At 43.8% G+C, this 17,922-nt stretch overlaps 1 protein-coding gene across 1 annotated transcript in view; it reads left to right on the forward strand.

Moving 5' to 3' along the window:
* POLN (DNA polymerase nu) overlaps positions 1 to 17,922 on the forward strand; it is a 173,991-nt gene that overhangs the window by 62,726 nt on the left and 93,343 nt on the right. Inside the window, exons 12-16 of the mRNA XM_059923737.1 lie at positions 3,718 to 3,801; positions 4,115 to 4,210; positions 12,123 to 12,179; positions 13,066 to 13,119; positions 13,742 to 13,807. Of these exons, the coding sequence (XP_059779720.1) occupies positions 3,718 to 3,801; positions 4,115 to 4,210; positions 12,123 to 12,179; positions 13,066 to 13,119; positions 13,742 to 13,807 (357 nt within the window). The remainder of the gene's footprint in view (positions 1 to 3,717; positions 3,802 to 4,114; positions 4,211 to 12,122; positions 12,180 to 13,065; positions 13,120 to 13,741; positions 13,808 to 17,922) is intronic.

A 17,922-nucleotide genomic window follows, 5' to 3' on the forward strand; every position in this document is an offset into this window, starting at 1 on the left:
TCTTCACAGTTCTTTTCTGAGCCTTTTCCTTGGCATGCTTGGTCACTTTCTAATTTTCCCCATGTATGTGAAGTTATTTTTGAATGTCCTTGTCTTTGATATCTGGCTTCAAAGGAGAAAAAGCAAAAAATGCAGAGGGGTTAAAAAGGGCACTGGCCCTTTAAGTCCCCTGGAAGTCACTTCAGCTGGAGGGGGAGGGTCTTGCAATAATGGGGGAAGTGCAACAACAATGGCCACTGGCCTGTTCATCTGCACCTCTGTGATCAGAAGCAGCAATCAGTGATCAGAGCAGAGGCCCCCAATATCTGTACAGGGTCTTTTTTGCCCCACTGGTTCCTGCAAGCTGTGGGCAGGCTGCTCCAGAAACAGGTGCATGGCCTCCTGGCCTCGGGCCTCCTGGCTGGGGGAGGGGGGGTGGGTAGCTTCTAGGTGCTAAGAGCTGAAATTGACCGAAATGAACTGCAGTTTACCATCCAAGGCTTCCCCTGGAAGCCATCAGCAGACTCCAGAGTTCCCAGATGGTTACATCAGAGGGTTCTGCCCCTGCAGTTGTTGTCTGGGTGGGAGATGGAGTCTCACCTCACAGGTGCCCCCTACTCTGCCATCTTCCCTGAATCTGCTTGGTACAGATCTTAAGTGTACAGCTTGACGTATTTTTATATATGTACACATCCATGTAACCTCCACCCAGATCAAGGTATAGAATGTTTCCAGCACCTGGAAGTCTCCTTCCTGTCCCCTCTCAGTCTGTACCCCCAGAGATAGCCATTCATCTGACCCTGTCCTTGGTGATTCTGAGCTTCATGTAAACCACACAGCATGGGCTCTTTGGTTCTGGCTCCTTTTGCTCACATTCTATCTGTGGGATTCACCAATTTGGTTGAGTGTAGCAGAAGTGCATGCCAATAAAAATTGCTTGTAGCACCTATTGTAAGAAGGTGCCATAATTTCCTTACACCCTCTCCCATTGTTGGGCACTGTGATCGCAGTGGCTGCAACTATTCATGCGGTGTAACTATAACCTGTGGTGGATAAGAGAGCTCTTGTCTCTCGGTTTTCTATCCAGAAGTGGAATTGCTGGGTTACAGGGTATGCATATATTTACCGATAGTAGGTACATCCAAATAGCTCTTCACATTGTTTATAACATTTTCTAGTCCCGTTTGCTACATCCTCACCAGCACAGTACTGTCAGTCTTTTTCACTTTAGCTATCCTGGTGGGTCTGTAGTCGCATTTCATTGTGGATTTAATTTGCATTTCCCTGATAAGTAATAATAGTGAGCACCTTTTCATATGCTTGATGGTATTTTGGATATGTTCTTTTTGTGATCCAATTTTTCAAAGAATTTGCCCATTTAAAAATTTATGTCAACTTTTTCTTATTTGCTTATAGGAATTGTTTATATATTCTGTATGTGGGTCCTTTGTAAGATATATTGAAAGTACTTTCTCCCAGTCCAGGCTTTGACAAACAGTGGTCTATGGGCCAAATCCATCCTGTGGCCTGTTTTCATATGGCCTGAAATTAAGAATGGTTGTTACAATTTTTAAAAAACAAACGAAAGTAGAGAAGAATATGTGACAGAGACCATATGTGACCCATAGAGTCTGAAGTATTTACTGTCTGGCCCAGTCTATGTCTACAGCTTGTCTTTTTACTCTCTCAATAGCTATGTCCTTTGATGAACAGAATTTCTTCATTTTCATGAAGTCCAATGAACCATTTCTTAAATGTTTGAGAATTTTTGTGTGCTAAGTACTCTTTGTCTGCCCTCTAGTAAAGATATTCTCCTGTTTTCTTCTATAAGCTGTATTATTTTAAGCCTATCATCCACCTCACATTAATTTTTCTGCATGGTATAAAGTACAGTTAAGATTTTTCCCAGATGGATTTCCATTCATTTCAGCACAATTTACTAAAAGTGCCACTGTTTCCCCCACTAAGAATTACAGTAGTGTCTTTGTCATAAATCAGGTCACTGTGTATGTGTGGGTTTTTTTCTGGACTCTTTTCTGTTTTTTTGTTTTGTGTGTCTGTCCCTGGGCTAATATTCCCCTGGCTTAGTTACTGTAGGCTTATAATATGTCTTGATATCCTACAGTCTTCCATCTTTTTTCTTCCACATGGTATTTATCAATCCAGGTTCTTCGCATTTCCATATAAAATTCTATGATCTACTTTTTAAAAACCAGCTGGGATTTTGATTGTACTTTCAATGCCTATGATAAAGGACTCATAGGCAGACTATATAGAGAACTCCTGTCAATAAGAAAAAGCTACTTAGCACATTTTAAAAATATTTTATTTATTTCTTTGGTTGTGCCAGGTCTTACTTGCGGCAGGTGGGCTCCTTAGTCGCAGCATGCGAATTCTTAGTTGCGGCATATGGAATCTAGTTCCCTGACCAGGGATCAAACCCATGCACCCTGCATTGGGAGTGTGGAGTCTTAGCCACTGGACCACCAGGGAAGTCCCCATTATCTGTCTTTTAATGCTTTGTTCCTTGTTTTTCTTTTCGTCATTTGTTCCTTTGACTATAGAATTCTGGCATACCTTAACTGAGGCCATTGTTTCTGGGTTCTTCTTTTTGCCTTGTACTATTTTTTTGTATTGTACTTGTCCTGCTCCTATTTGTAAACGTCTTTCAGTATTGCAGCCTAAAGGCAGTTCTTGTCTGATAAAGGTAGAGTGCAGATGATATTTCCTCAGAGTTGGTTGATTTAGACTCTGCTCTCTCTTTTCTTTTATAATAATTTTTTTTGTATAAATCTAGCTATTTATTTTTGGCTGCAGTGGTTCTTCGTTGCTGTGTGTGAGCTTTCTCTAGTTGCGGTGAGCAGGGGCTACTCTTTGTTGTGGTGCACAGGCTTCTCATTGCGGTGGCTTCTCTTGTTTTGGAGCACGGGTTCTAGGTGCATGGGCTTCAGTAGTTGTGGCTCGTGGGCTCAGTAGTTGTGGCTCATGGGCTTAGTTGCTCCGCGGCATGTGGGGTATTCCCAGACCAGGGCTCAAACCCGTGTCCCCTGCATTGGCAGGCGGATTCTTAACCACTGTGCCACCAGGGAAGTCCCTATAATAATTTTTTTAAAGTCCTGGTCATGTTCTACTTTTCTTCTGACCAAAATGGTGAGGGGTTCATAAATTCAGCATGTCCTACTGCTCTGCTCAGCACCATGTTTATCAGCTGTTCCATGAGGTACCTTTGTCTTTACCCACCTGGGCCTTCCATGCCCCCCACCCCTCGCCCTGGGCTGTGCCCCAGTGTGTGTGGTTGTTCAGAGCGTTGTTGGCCTGTTTCCCCTGCAGCTGCTCCTCTGTTGGGAGGGAATGTCCTGCATCATGATCACTGTGGTCACCATGCAGTTTGGTCCTAGCTCTTCTGCCTTGGGATACTTCGGAAGTTTTGAGGTCTATGGTGTGATGCTGGATCCGTTTACTTGTCATAATGTTGCTGGAGAATTCCTTCTTCTTTCCCTCCTTCATTTTGGTGTGTTATTTACTATTTTTACTTCTTTAAGTTTGCTTCCTTGGGTCCACTCCACTTAAGAGAGTGATTCTGAGCCTGAGTATTGCATCATGAGTCAAAATATGTATTTTGTAATGTCCCTTTTGGTAAATTTTAGATTATTTTTTATTCTTACAAGATCTCATGTTGAGAAAAATAATCTTAAGTTGTGAAAACTATTAATAAGATTGTGTCTCTCACATTCATAGTCTCGTCTCAAGGAACTGGAGCAAGAAGCCCATTTTGTTGCAGGAGAACAGTTTCTTATAACGAGCAGTAATCAGCTTCGAGAGGTAAAACTAAATTTCAGTTCTTTTATTAAATATACTTCCTGTTCAGGGGTTAAATGGAGATTTATTCTGATTTTATAAACATTATTTTAATGTGATCATCTGAAAAGTATGTAACTTGTTCATGTCTCTCACATTGAGATTCATTACTTCAAAGCCTTTACATCTAAGAAAAGTACTGAATCAGAATCTAAGCATTTTGTCACACCTAGTCGGGTGTGTCCCCTCTGGCTGGTTGCTTTAACTCTGTTATAGTGATGTTCAGGTCCTCTCAAATCTGGGACCCGCTCATCATGTGAAATGGCTTTTGTTGCAGATCCTGTTTGGCAAACTGCAGCTGCACCTGCTGCGTCCACAGGAGACTCTTCCCAAAACTGGACTCCGGAGACACCCGTCCACATCAGAAGCCGTGGTAAGGGTCGACAAGTGTCCCCTCGCTCTCTGAGACAATAGCACCTCCCACCACATGCGAGTCCCTTGCAGAGCCCCGTGCTTGTGGTGGCACAAGCCGGCAGCAACCACCACGGAGCAGTTCCGTTCCCTCACTTCCTTTCTGCGGCAGGAGAGGTGCCCCCACCCCAAGGTTGCCCTTCAGTTATGAAGGAAGGACAAAGAGGCCTACGGTACAGTTTTCCAGAGGCAATAAATTGCCTTGATTTCCTGCGGAGGATAATTTGATGGAATTTTGTTCTGGAAACCAAATTCTTGACAATGTAGTCAGGACTTCTTCGTTTCATGCCCTCATAAGAGACTGGAAATGGGAAAAGTCATCAGTCTTCTCCTTTCCCCAAGTTTGTTTTAGAAAAATTTAGCTGCACTTCCCTTGAGAGGAATGCATTTTTTAACAGACATGGAGTAGTGAGATGCTGCTTTAATCGAATGGCAGAGTGTGAATAGATATTCAGAACCCCGTGAGTATAATGATACCGCTGGAAGCCTGCAGCGAGGAGCTTGGCCAGTGGGCGAGAGGACACGTGTTGCTCTGGTGAGGGCCGGCTGTGGAGGCTCCAGCTCATCCTTTCTGTGCCTTGTTCAGCGTTGGATTTTGCAGCAGAGGAAAGCTTCCCTCCAGACTCCTCTGTGCGCGTCGCCCTTCCAGCCCCGCACTTCCTGCTCGTCTCAGCCCTGGCGGGGCACCACGCTTGCCAGCTGTCCCCACACCTGGCCCTCAGGGGGCCCAGGCATCAGTCACCGAGTGAACGCCCACCCCTGGGGAGTGCTGCTCCCTGAGAGGGACTTGCATCTTCCCTTCTCCCCAAGTCTTCCCCACCTTGGTCAGCGTCCTCCTCCGGGTCCTTGGGAGCCAGCAGTGAGCTTATCCCTGCTGGTGACTCATCACATCCAGGCAGAATGATCTTTTAAAAGTGTTAGAAAAATCATGTTGATCCCCTGCCTTCAACTTCAATGGCTTTCTTTTTTTCTTTTTCTTTTTTTTTTTTTGGCTGTGTTGGGTCTTCGTTGCTGTGCGCGGGCTTTCTGTAGCTGTGGCGAGCGGGGGCTACTCTTGGTTGCAGTGCGTGGGCTTCTCATTGCAGTGGCTTCTCTTGTGGTGGAGCACGGGCTCGAAGCTCATGGGCTTCAGTAGTTGTGGCACACGGGCTCAGTAGTTGTGGCTCGTGGGCTCTAGAGTGCAGGCTCAGTAGTTGTGGCACACGGGCTTTGTTGCTCCGTGGCATGTGGGATCTTCCTGGACCAGGGCTCGAACCCATGTCCCCTGCGTTGGCAGGCAGATTCCCAACCACTGTGCCACCAGGGAAGTCCCCAGTGGCTTTCCATGACACTCAGAATCACATCCCAGCTCTCGAGTGTGCCTCCCCCCGGCCCGTGGGTCTGGACCTGGCCCTTCTTTGGCCTCCCTCACTCCTCACTCCCAGCACCCCGCTGAGCACACTTCTCACAGGCTCCTTCCTCAGTCTGGAAACTCTTCCCACGGAGTGTGCTCAGCTGGCTTCTGATTGTCAGCTTAAGTATTGCTTCCAGAAAGGCCTCCTCTGGTCACAGGTGACAGTAAGACCCCCAGCCACAACCTATTCCTTCACCTCGATTTGTTTTCTGCACGCAACTTGCCAAAATGCTGGAGAGGGCATGGAGAAAAGGGACCCCTCCTACACTGCTGGTGGGAAGGTAAGTTGGTGCAGCCACTGTGGAGAACAGTATGGAGGGTCCTTTAAAAACTAAAAAGAGAACTACCGTATGACCCAGCAATCCCACTCCTGGGCATCTATCCAGAGAAAACCATGGTTAGAAAAGGTGCATGCACCCCAGTGCTCATAGCAGCACTGTTTACAATAGGCAGGACACGGAATCAACCTAAACGTCCATCAGCAGAGGAGTGGGTAAAGAAGATGTGGTACCTGTATACAATGGAATATTACTCACCCATAAAAAGAATGAAATAATGCCATTTGCAGCAACATGGATGGACCTAGAGATTGTCATACTGAGTGAAGTAAGTCAGACAGAGAAAGGTATATATCACATGATATCACTCATATGTGGAATCTAATTTTTAAAAAATGATTTAAATGAACTGAATTTACAAAACAGAAACAGACTTAACAGATATTAAAAACAAATTTATGATTACCAAAGGGGAAACGTGGGGGGGGGGGAGGGATAAATCAGGAGCTTGGGATGAACATACACACACTACTATATATAAGATAGATAACCAACAAGGACCTACTGTATAGCACAGGGAACTCTACTCAGTATCCTGAGATAACCTATATGAGAAAAGAATCTAAAAAAGAAGGAATATATGTATATGTACAACCGAATCACTTTGCTATACACCTGAAACTAATGCAACATTGTAAGTCAACTATACTCCAATAAAATTTTAAAAAATAAAAATAAAGTTACCTAGTTACTTGTTTGCTTGTTCCAGTAGGATGTAGGTTGCACAGATCAAAGACTTTATCTAACTTGTTCACTACATCCCCAGAACCAAATGTCCTAGACTAGCACTTGCTGGGGCTGAATTGTTGGCTGTGTGTTCACAGAGCACGGCAAGGGCAGGGGGCAGGACCCACCCTTCTGGAGAGACTCTCGAGTGGGTTTCAACGCCACATGGCAGTGTGCCCTCAAGTCCCAGGGGTGGCGGAACCTGGGAAAGCCACACGTTTCCCCTCGGACTGCACCTGAGCTGGGGGTCTTGGCCTGATTTATTCTCCATCCAGGCACCAGCTGGCAGTGTTGCCCTTCCCTTTGCTGCTCCTTAGCTCTCCCAGACAACCGACAACAGAAGAGAGGAAATGGGATTCTCCTCTGGTGTCGAGGTGCTTCACTGTGCACAGAATTCAGACAATGCCCTGAATTTTTCTTCACAAAGACATAATCAACATGAATCATATTATATTAACTTTAATCTCTTACTTAGCTGAACAAGTCACACTATTCTGTACATTTAAAAAGATAAACCTGCACTAGGCAACATACGCACATGGTTCTCAATTCAAAATTAAGACTCCTTCTTCCTACTTCCCTTCACCCTCCCTGTTCCCCTCCCCGTGGGAAGGGATGTGGACTTCTGGTGAGATGGACAGCCTGGAACAATTCAAGTAAGGGTGCAACTATGAGCTTAGATATGGTTTTGTTAGACTTTGTCTTTTAGAGTAGTTTCAGGTTCACAGCAAAATTGAGCAGAGGGTACGGAGAAGTCTCGTACACCCCCTCCCCACCCCACACACACAGCCTCCTCCACCAGTAGCACGCCCCACCAGGGGGTACATTTGTTACAGCTGATGAACCCACCCACACTGACACATCATCATTGCCCAAAGTCTGTAGTGCATTAGGGCTCCTTCTTGGTGTTATACAGGCTATGGGTTTGGACAAATGTGTAATGACACGTATCCACCATTACAGCATCGAACAGAGTGGTTTCACTGCCCTAAAAAGCCTCTGTTCTCCCTATTCATCTCTCCCCTCAACCCCTGGCAACCACTGTTTCTACTGTTTCTATAGTTTTGTCTTTTCCAAAATGTCATATAGGAATTATACATTATGTAGCCTTTTCAGATTTGATTCAGCTAGCAATATGCACTTAAGTTTCTTCCACATCTTTTCATAGCTCATTTCTTTCTAGCACAGAATCATATTCCATTGTCTGGATGGACCACAGTTTTATTTATCTATTCACCTATTGAAGGATATCTTGGGTGCTTCCAAGTTTTAGCAGCTATGAATAAAGCTGCTGTAAAACATTTGTGTGCAGGTTTTCACGTGGACATAAGTTTCCATCTTATTTGAGTAAATAAATAGCCTGATTTCTGGATTGTATGGTAAAAGTATATTTAGTTTTGTAAGAAACCACCAAACTGTCTTCCAGTGTGGCTGCACCATTCTGCATTCCCACCAGCAGTGATGAAAATTCCTGTTGCTCCACGTCCTTGCCAGCATGTGGTGGTGTCGGTGTCCTGGATTGTGGCCGTTCTGACAGGCGTTAGCTATGTTTTAAAAAGACCGCTCTCGTCACTGGTTGGAGAATGGAGGAGTCCCATTAATAGGCTGTCGCTGCAGTGTGGGCACTGCTGGCTCAGCGCCCAGGCGATGGCAGTGAGGATGGAGCAGAGCAGACACATGCGCAGAGCATTTTGAGAACAGAAAGGAGCTTCTCTGAGTGTGAGTTCACATGAGTGTGAATGCAGAGTAATTCCTGGTTTCCTTAGTTGTGCACCTGAGCAGATAGTGATGGCCGCTGCCCAAGGAAAACCAAGAGAGGAACAGTTTACGGGGGCTGGGGGTCAAGTGTCCAGCCTTGGACATGGGAAGACAGATGTGTGCACAAAACATCGATACAGAGCAGTTGGGTCTGTGAGGAGAAGTCCTGTGCTAGAGATGCACACCTGGAAGTAGTTGGCCCTGGGATGGTGGTCCTCTACCCTGGCAGGAGCTTTGGGAAAACACTCATGCCCAGGCCCACAACTGATCCACAGAATCAGTCTGTGGGCTGCGTGGCCCAGTCCGGACATTTTTTTTGGTTTTTTATGGATTAGTCTTGCTTAATAATGTCTTATTTATCTATCTATCTATCTATCTATCTATCTATTCATTGGCTGAGTTGGGTCTTTGTTGCTGCATGTGGTCTTTCTCTAGTTGCGGCGAGCGGGGGCTACTCTTCGTTGTGGTGCGTGGGCTTCTCATCGTGGTGGCTTCTCTTGTTGCAGAGCACGGGCTCTAGGCGTGCAGGCTTCAGCAGTTATGGCGCGCGAGGGCTTCAGCAGTTGTGGCTCGCGGGCTCTAGAGTGCAGGCTCAGTAGTTGTGGCGCACGGGCTTAGTTGCTCCGTGGCATGTGGGATCTTCCGGGACCAGGGCTCAAACCCATGTTCCCTGCATTGGCAGGCAGATTCTTAACCACTGCGCCACCAGGGAAGCCCCAGACATGTTTTTGAAGCTCCCCTGCTGATTCTAGAAGCAGCCAGCACTGATAACCACAGAACTGAACTCTGAGAAACTGACATTTAGGGGTCAGAGAGAGAAGTGGTGCCAAGCGGAGGCTATGGAACGACCACAGAGAGAGAAGGGAGCTGAGAAGAATGTGGGGTCAGGAGCCAACAGAGGGAGCGTTTGATAAAGCTTGTAGAGCGGCAACGGCCACGGCACTCTGCCTCTGATCATGAACCAGCGCGGCAGGGCTTTATCCAGAGCGTTATGAGATCAAACACTTCATCCTTTTCAAGTGTTCTCAGACAGCTCGATTCGAGATATACAGGGAGACTGTGGTTAGAAAGTTATTTTGTGAGTAAGGTATCAGGATAAAGAGAGTTAGTTGATCTTAAGCAGTTTTCTTGGCTAAGTGTTTTCATGCACTTTCATCCCGCTAGGGATAGCTTTTCTGAGAAACTGCAGTTCTGGATTACACCGAGGCAGGAGTCCTCCCCCTGGGTAGAGCCTGCTCCGAGGACACCAGTGTTGGCCCTCCTGTTTATGTTCCTATGGCTGGCCAAGACTCCGTGACCTCAGTCTATTAAATAGAGAGTGATGCAGTTCCGTGGCTCACGCTAGTACATTAAAGTTATGTCATCAGTTCTCCCCCAAGTTGATTTATAGATTCAAAATGATCCTAACTAACACCCTAGCAGGAACTTCTGGTAGAAATTGGCAAGCTGAATCCCAAATTTGTATGGAAATGCAAAAAACTAAGAAGAGCCAAGATAATCTTGGGAAAAAGCACTATTGAAGGACTTAGTCTATTGGATATCAAGACTAATCATGAAGCAATAGAAATTATGAGGAATTAATTAATCAGTACAAAGTAGTGTCAATTCAAGGATAAGCAAATAGACCAATGGTCCAGGATAGGGAATCTACAAACAGACCTGCACATGTGTGTATAAAGTGCATGTTCTCTGAGAGGGAGGGCTCATTACATAAGGGGCCAGTGCATCTTGACCCCTGTTTCACACCATATACAAAAATAAATTTCAAATGAATTGTATATCTAAATATAAAAAGTAAAACAAAGATTGTAGAAGATACCGTAAGAGAATATCTTCAAGGCCTTGAGGTAGTTAAACATCCTTAAACAGGACACAAGATGCATCAACCATAAAGGAAGAGATTGATCAATTGGGCAATAGTAAAATTAAGAATTTCCATTTATGAAAAGACACTATTGGACTTCCCTGGTGGCACAGTGGTTATGAATCTGCCTGCCAATGCATGGAACACGGGTTCGATCCCTGGTCCGGGAAGATCCCACATTCCGCAGAGCAACTAAGCCTGTGCACCACAACAACTGAGCCCGCGAGCTAGAGCCCACGAGCCACAACTACTGAGCCTGTGCGCCACAACTACTGAAGCCTGAGCGCCTAGAGCCTGTGCTCCACAACAAGAGAAGCCACCGCAATGAGAAGCCCGTGCATCTGCAACAAAGAGTAGCTGCCACTCGCCCCAACTAGAGAAAGCCCCTGTGCAGCAACAAAGACCCAACGCAGCCAAAAGTAAATAAAATTTTAAAAAATAAATAAATAAAAAAGACACTATTAAACAAATAAAAGAACAACCCACAGAGGGGTAGAAGATATTTCCACTAAATATAGCCAACTAAAGAAAACCCTGTCCAGAAAAACAAATTCCTACAAATCAAGAAGAAAAAGACATACAAACCAACGTTTTAAATGACAAAAAAAAAACAACGACAACATGAACAGGGTTTAATGAAAGGAGATATACAATTAGTCAATAAACATTTGAATCATGTCTGACTTTATTAGTCAGGGAAATACACACTAAAACTACATTGAAATGTCACTTCACATTTGCCAGAATGGCTAAAATTAAGACCTAGGAGAACATGTGTTGGCAAAGATGTGGAACAAGGAGGACTTTCATGCGCTGCTGATGGGGACAAAAACCATTGTGTTTACCTTGGAGAACTGGCTGGTGTCAGCTCTGCTACAGGTGACCCAGCAGCCGCTCTCCTCTTTACGTACATGTTCAACAGAACTGTGGATGTGTGTTAACCAAAATCTGTGTGCCAGAATGTTCACAGCAGCACTCTTTGTAATAGCCCTGCAGTGGAAACAGCGCACATGTCTATCAGGGGTGGAATGGATAAATAACTGTCCTGCATTCAAATAATTCCATATAGCAGTGCCAGTAAATCATACAACAAGGACCAACCTTAAAAGCAGAATGTTGAACAAAAGAAGCCACACACAAAGAGTACCTATCCTATTCCATTGATACAAAGCTCAAAAACTGGAATAAGTGGTCTTGCTGGTGGAGGCCAGGGGGCTGGTTACCTCTGGGGGAGGGCCAGAGGCCTGCTTGGGAACCTGGGTTGTTCCCTCTGGGTGGCAGTACCCAGGTGTGTTCTTTTTGTGATAATTTAACAAACCGTGTTTACATGATCTTGTACTTTATGTATGTTGTATTTTGACTTTTTAAAATTAAATTTAAAACCTATAGTCATATTCCAGTGTTACCTCCCCGACTTTATGCTCAGATAACTGTGATTCAGATGTTGGGTGTTCCTAAACTACTGAGTTACACATTTGTAGGCATTTTCCTAGTTTACTGTCCTACGTGGTATTTTACATGCCCTGGATTTAGATTTCAGGAATTTAAATCTCAAGAGGAATCTTATTTCCGAGCTCATGTGAAGTGCCTTTAGCTCCCAAGTGTACAATAATGATTCTGTAAGGGATTAAAATTAAGACACTTGATAAACTGAGTTTATTATGAGTCTTCATTTTGGAAAATATGCTCAAGATAGACCATTTATTAGTAGGACTTTTCCAGCTGAAAATAAGTGTTTGAAATGTTAAAACTAAATGAAGGAATTATATTGGTGATATTTATTCTTATTTTTTAGTTAAATGCTCTGCAAGACCTTCATCCATTACCCAAAATAATTTTGGAATATAGGCAGGTAAGTTAGATTTTTTTTTTGTCAATAAGTTGGTAATGAAGGGGGCCCATATGGCACCGTCTCTGTTCACAAAATCCATCATCACTGAAATAGCCCTGACAGTGTCCTAAAGGGAATGCAGTTTGTTCACGTTGACCTCATATTAGCACTGCTTCTTGTACCAGACATGATATTCCTCAGGTCTACAAACAGCCCTGCTGTGATTCTGAGGAGTCGTAAATGGAAGAGGACAAACAAAAATTCTGAAGGAAGTATTTGGTGTGTCATCCTTGTGTGGCCACAGTGAGACTTAGGCTTCCATCAGCGCCTAATCAGAAGCCTGTCCCACAGGCCTTCCTCCCTCTCCCGGCCTGGTGGTGTTTTATCGTCTCGCATTGACACTTACTGACTTATGGGCATGCCCCTCTCTCTAGCTATGCTTCTGGCTCCTCCTGTTTTCCCCGTTCACATACCTGCTGTCTGTTCACAGGTATGACTTGCTGCCGCTCGGACCATCGTTATTTACTGCTGTCCTTGTTAGGGCTGGGCAGCTGTGTGTGCGTGGGGTTGTGGGGGTTGGTAAATGGTAGCACCTGAACTAAAAGAGGCCCCACGGGGGACACTGGATGCCGGGACTTGGGAACTCTCCCTTTATTTTTGCAACTTTTCTGTAAAAAGAATTATTCCAGGACAAAGTTTATTTTAAAAGGGGTAGGGTGACGTCTTTGTCTGTTGGTCATTGTTATTTAATTCTGGGCACCATGTAAGGCCATTTCAGGGCCTCCTGGAGTCACCTGAGGTGACGTCAGTGACACGTGCCCAGCATTCTGTGAGACGCTGCTTTGACACTTGTTCCTAATTTAAACACTTAAACACAGAAAGTGATTACTTTTGTCTTGTAACCTAGGTTCACAAGATCAAGTCAACCTTTGTAGATGGATTGCTAGCTTGCATGAAAAAGGTAACTAAAGCTAAGAAAAAAGATATCATGATTGGGAATATGGCTTACACGTGGGTTCAGATACATGTAGAATTTCTTTAAATAATCTAATATTCTTGAAACTATGAACCATGATTTTGTTATCATTTAGGTCTATAGCATAAGTTGACATTATACCTTAAAATCTCATATTCATGTGGAAGCTCTACTGCTGACCACGTGCTTTCACATCTGTTACTACATCTCTTTTCCGTAGTCATTTGAGGGGCATGTTGTTTTAGTTCATGCATGAGGAGTCTGCAGTCAGAGGTGTTCTGTGACTTGTCTGCAGCCACACAGCAAGTGACAGCCCCGGTCTGGGGTGCACAGCCCCACCTTGAGTCCACGCTGAGACCCCCCCCCCCCACGGCATGTCAGCCCACGTGTCCTACTGCAGCTCCTGCACAGCCTGGGGGAGAATCTCCTTCACCCTGATCACATGCAGGAGTTTGTAACCCCAAGGACATTTGGGTTGGGAGTTCAGGGCCCGTGGCTCCTGGTTCTCTGGATGGGAGCAGTGAGCCTTGTGTGCTGAGGGGCCCGCGTGTTTGTGACTTCACACGGCACTGTCAGAGCATGAGCTGATTCTTTCCAACTGATAAAGGGCTCCATTTCCTCCACGTGGAACCAGACTGGAACCGTGACCGGAAGACTGTCAGCCAAGCATCCTGTAAGTTAGCTCTTGTTAAATGCCTGTTTCTGTGTCGGGACTAGAGTTTTGCCTAGATGTGTGTTTGCCTGTGCACTTTTTGTTTGTAAGAGGAGACCCCATACTGATAGGCTGTGGAGTTTTTTCTGTTTATTGATTCAGCCAATGTTCATTTAGCACATACTATGGTTTTTTGTGTGTGTGTGTGTGTGTGTGTGTGTGTGTTTTTTAATTTTTATGGTAGTGTATATATGTCCATGCCACTCTCTCACTTTGTCCCAGCTTACCCTTCCCACTCCCCGTGTCCTCAAGTCCATTCTCTAGTAGCACGTACTATGTTTTGGGCACTTAGTGGGGGATCAGGACACTACACGTGTGAAGTGTTGAGTTAGTGGGGGGGGGGGGTCTTCACGTCCAGAGAGTCACGCACTCTGGTGCTGAGGGCAGGAGGGACAGACACCTCTTCCCACCCCATTCTTCATTTTCAGATTTGTACTGGACAGGTGGCTTCCCCAGATTATCTCTCTTTTTTTTTTTGGCTGCGTTGGGTCTTTGTTGCTGCGCGGGCTTTCTCTAGTTGTGGCGAGCGGGGGCTACTCTTCGTTGCAGTGCGCGGGCTTCTCATTGCAGTGGCTTCTCTTGTTGTGGAGCACGGGCTCTAGGTGCACAGGCTTCAGTAGTTGTGGAACACGGGCTCAGTAGTTGCAGCTCACGGGCTCAGTTGCTCTGTGGCATGTGGGATCTTCCCGGACCAGGACTCGCACCTGTGTCCTCTCCAGATTATCTCTTGCTGAGCTTTATTCTCTTCTAGAAATTTCTCACGTCTCTGGCTTGCGGGTAGCACTCCTCCCAGGTTTTCTGGGATGCTGTAGTTTTACTTATTTATTTTTCTGTTATTTCAATTGAATTTTTTGAAAAAGGAGATAAACATCATGTGTGCATTTGGCCCCCACCTTTGACTCAAAATGTACATCATCATTTTAACAGCTGCATTGTACTCTACTTAGTGGCTATCCCTATTGAGGGTCATTTAGATCGTTTTCAGTTTTAACTATTTTATATGTGCCATAAACTTACTTGTACAAATATTTTTGGTATGTTTTTCTGTTGATTTCCATAGCATAAATTCCTGGAGATGGAACTTCTGAGTCAAAGTATATGTGTATTTTTAAGGCTTTCCCTTGCCAAATTGTCCTCCAGAGAAAAAAAAAGTTTTACGTTCCCAATCTATTTGTAAAATGTTTGGTTCCCTACATCCTTGCCAGTACAGGGAGTCTTCATTTTGATTACTAGTTCATGGCTTGATCTTTAAATATCTGTTCCTTTAAACATTAAGTGAGGTTGACTATATAAAAGTTATTCTTCTGTGAGTTGTCTGTTCATGTCATTTTGCACATGTCTCTGGAGGATGTATATTTTTTTCTATAGGTATGGAAAAGCTCTTTATATAATAAAGATCAACCCTTTGTAAAATACTGAATTCTTTTTCTCCGTTTTTCTTTTGCCCCTTAATTTTTAAAGTATAATGTTTGCTATACTTAAAATGGCTTTTCCATTATACAAATAATATATAATTCTAAAGAATTCAAACAATAGATAAAAACATAAATGACAAAGTAAAAGTCACCTGAAATGCCACATCATTAACATTTTAGTGACCATACTCTATTTCTTTATGCACACACGTATGTGCATGCACACACACACATGTACATGACTGGGATTATATCATACATGTTTTTTTTATTGCAGACACTCCCTCACCACACCCATATCTCAGCCCTTTACCCTCAGGCCCAGTGCCATTGGAAGCTCATGTTAGCAGCCTAGAGTGTGTACATCCATATTTTCCTCCAGACTTATAATAAAATCTTATACAGACCCATATGTATCTATACATATAGAGAGAGAGAGGGAGAGAGAGAGAGAGAGAGACACGAAATGACTTTGTCATTCTTATTTTACAGAATTAGAATTTTATTTTTCTGCCTCTCGCTTTTCTCTCTCAGCAACAGCTCGTGGAATCCCTGCAGTTCCTCTGACAGGGTCCTGTTTCACCTTTTTTAAAAATTGAAGTATAGTTAACTTGCAATATTATATTAGTTTTAGGTGCACTACATAGTGATTTGGTATTTTAACATTACACACCGTACGGCCTTATCACAATATTATTGACTATATTCCCTGTGCTGCACATTACATCCCTGTGAGTTATTTTAAAATAAATGCCCTGTTTCTCCATGTCCCTCTTGGAATTGGGACCATCTTTCTTCTTTCCTGATGTCAATGGAAATAATTAATTAACAATGTAAAATAGGAATAGAAAAGAGTTTTATTTGACCCAAACTGAGGACTATAGCCCAGGAGACACAGATTCAAGAAGCACTTGAGTTGTGTTCTGTCAGACTACAAAATGGGGGAGGTGTATGAAGGCAAAAAACTCAAGGTTACAGTTAGTTACATGAGTTGTCTATCGGGAATTATAATTGGATGTGGCAAGAAGTAAGGGTGCTTGTTTAGCACTGATTGGTTGGGGTCTGAAATGGTTGCATAGTTACAAGCGGGGGTTGGGGGGGGACCTTGAGACCATAAGGTTGCAGCTGGCAGCTGCTAGCAGATGTGGTTTTGAGAATGGCTGATGGTGTCCTTGAGTTTTATACAGTTCAGGAAATTCACATTCTCAGTGATGTAGGAATGTGTCTGAAACCACATCCACACTGGCCACCCAACTTCATCCTGGATGCCTGAACCACAGTTACCCCGTTTTGATTTCTAAATGCATTCTTTTCTGTACTGGTTAAAGCAGATGTACAATGCCTATTTGACAGGCCATAAGACAGGCTGTGCTAGTTAGCATAAAGTTCAGGCCAAATCGTGTGTAAGCCAGGATGACTTCTCCAAACCTCAATATGTGAAAATTTCTTCCATCACCTGATATAGGCATTCAGTGATAGAAATTTACTCCCAGGTACTGCTTTCTGGCATTCAGTAAATTCTGGTATGTTGTATTTCACTTTCATTTAGTTCAGAATCTTTTCTAGTATGTCTTCTTTGACCCATGGGCTATTTAGAAGTTTGTTACTTAGTTTCCAAGTAATTGGTGATTTTCCAGTTATCTAACTGTTACTGATCTCTAATGTAATTTCACTGTGGTCAAAGGATATACTCTGCATGGCTTGAATGCTTTTAAATTTATTCAGACTTGTTTTCTTGCCCAGAAAATGGTCTATCTTGGTAACTGTTCCATGTGCACTTGAAAAGAATGTTCATTCTGTTAATGTGGGTGGAATGTTTTATAAATACAAATTAGATCAAGTTGGTTGATGGTGCTGTCCAAGTCTACTATATCCCTGCTGGTTTTCTGTCTGATTGTTCAATCCGTTGTTGAGAGAAGGGTATTTTTTTTTTAATTTTTTTAAAAAATTAATTAATTTATTTATTTTTGGCTGTGTTGGGTCTTCGTTTCTGTGCAAGGGCTTTCTCTAGATGCGGCGAGCGGGGGCCACTCTTCATCGCGGTGCGCGGGCCTCTCACTGTTGCGGCCTCTCTTGTTGCGGAGCACAGGCTTCAGACGCGCAGGCTCAGCAGTTGTGGCTCACGGGCCCAGTTGCTCCGCGGCACGTGGGATCCTCCCAGACCAGGGCTCGAACCCATGTCCCCTGCATCGGCAGGCGGATTCTCAACCACTGCACCACCAGGGAAGCCCCGAGAGAAGGGTATTGAAGTCTGCAGCACAACTGTGGAATTTTCTTTTTCTCCTTGCAGTTCTACCTCTTCTATATCCTTGTAGTTTTTGCTCTTTTATAAGGAGCAGAAACATTAAGGATTTTGTCCGCCTGATGAATTTACCCTTTTATTTCTATGAAATGCCCTTTTTATCCCTGGTAATATTTATTTGCTCTGAAGTATATTTTGTCTAATATTAATTTAAAAATAATTAGCAAAATACATCAAAGATAATTTTAGAAATAATAAAATTAATAAAAATGTAATTTAATATTAATGTTAAAATAGCCACTGCAGTTTTCTTATGACTAGTGTTAGCAGGGCATTTTCCATCCTTTTACTTTTAAACTATCTCATTATATATAAAGTACATTTATTGTAGGAAGTATATAGTTGGTCTTGCTTTTTTA

Source organism: Balaenoptera ricei, chromosome 5, assembly GCF_028023285.1.
Source record: "Balaenoptera ricei isolate mBalRic1 chromosome 5, mBalRic1.hap2, whole genome shotgun sequence".
NCBI classification, from domain to species: Eukaryota; Metazoa; Chordata; class Mammalia; order Artiodactyla; family Balaenopteridae; genus Balaenoptera; species Balaenoptera ricei.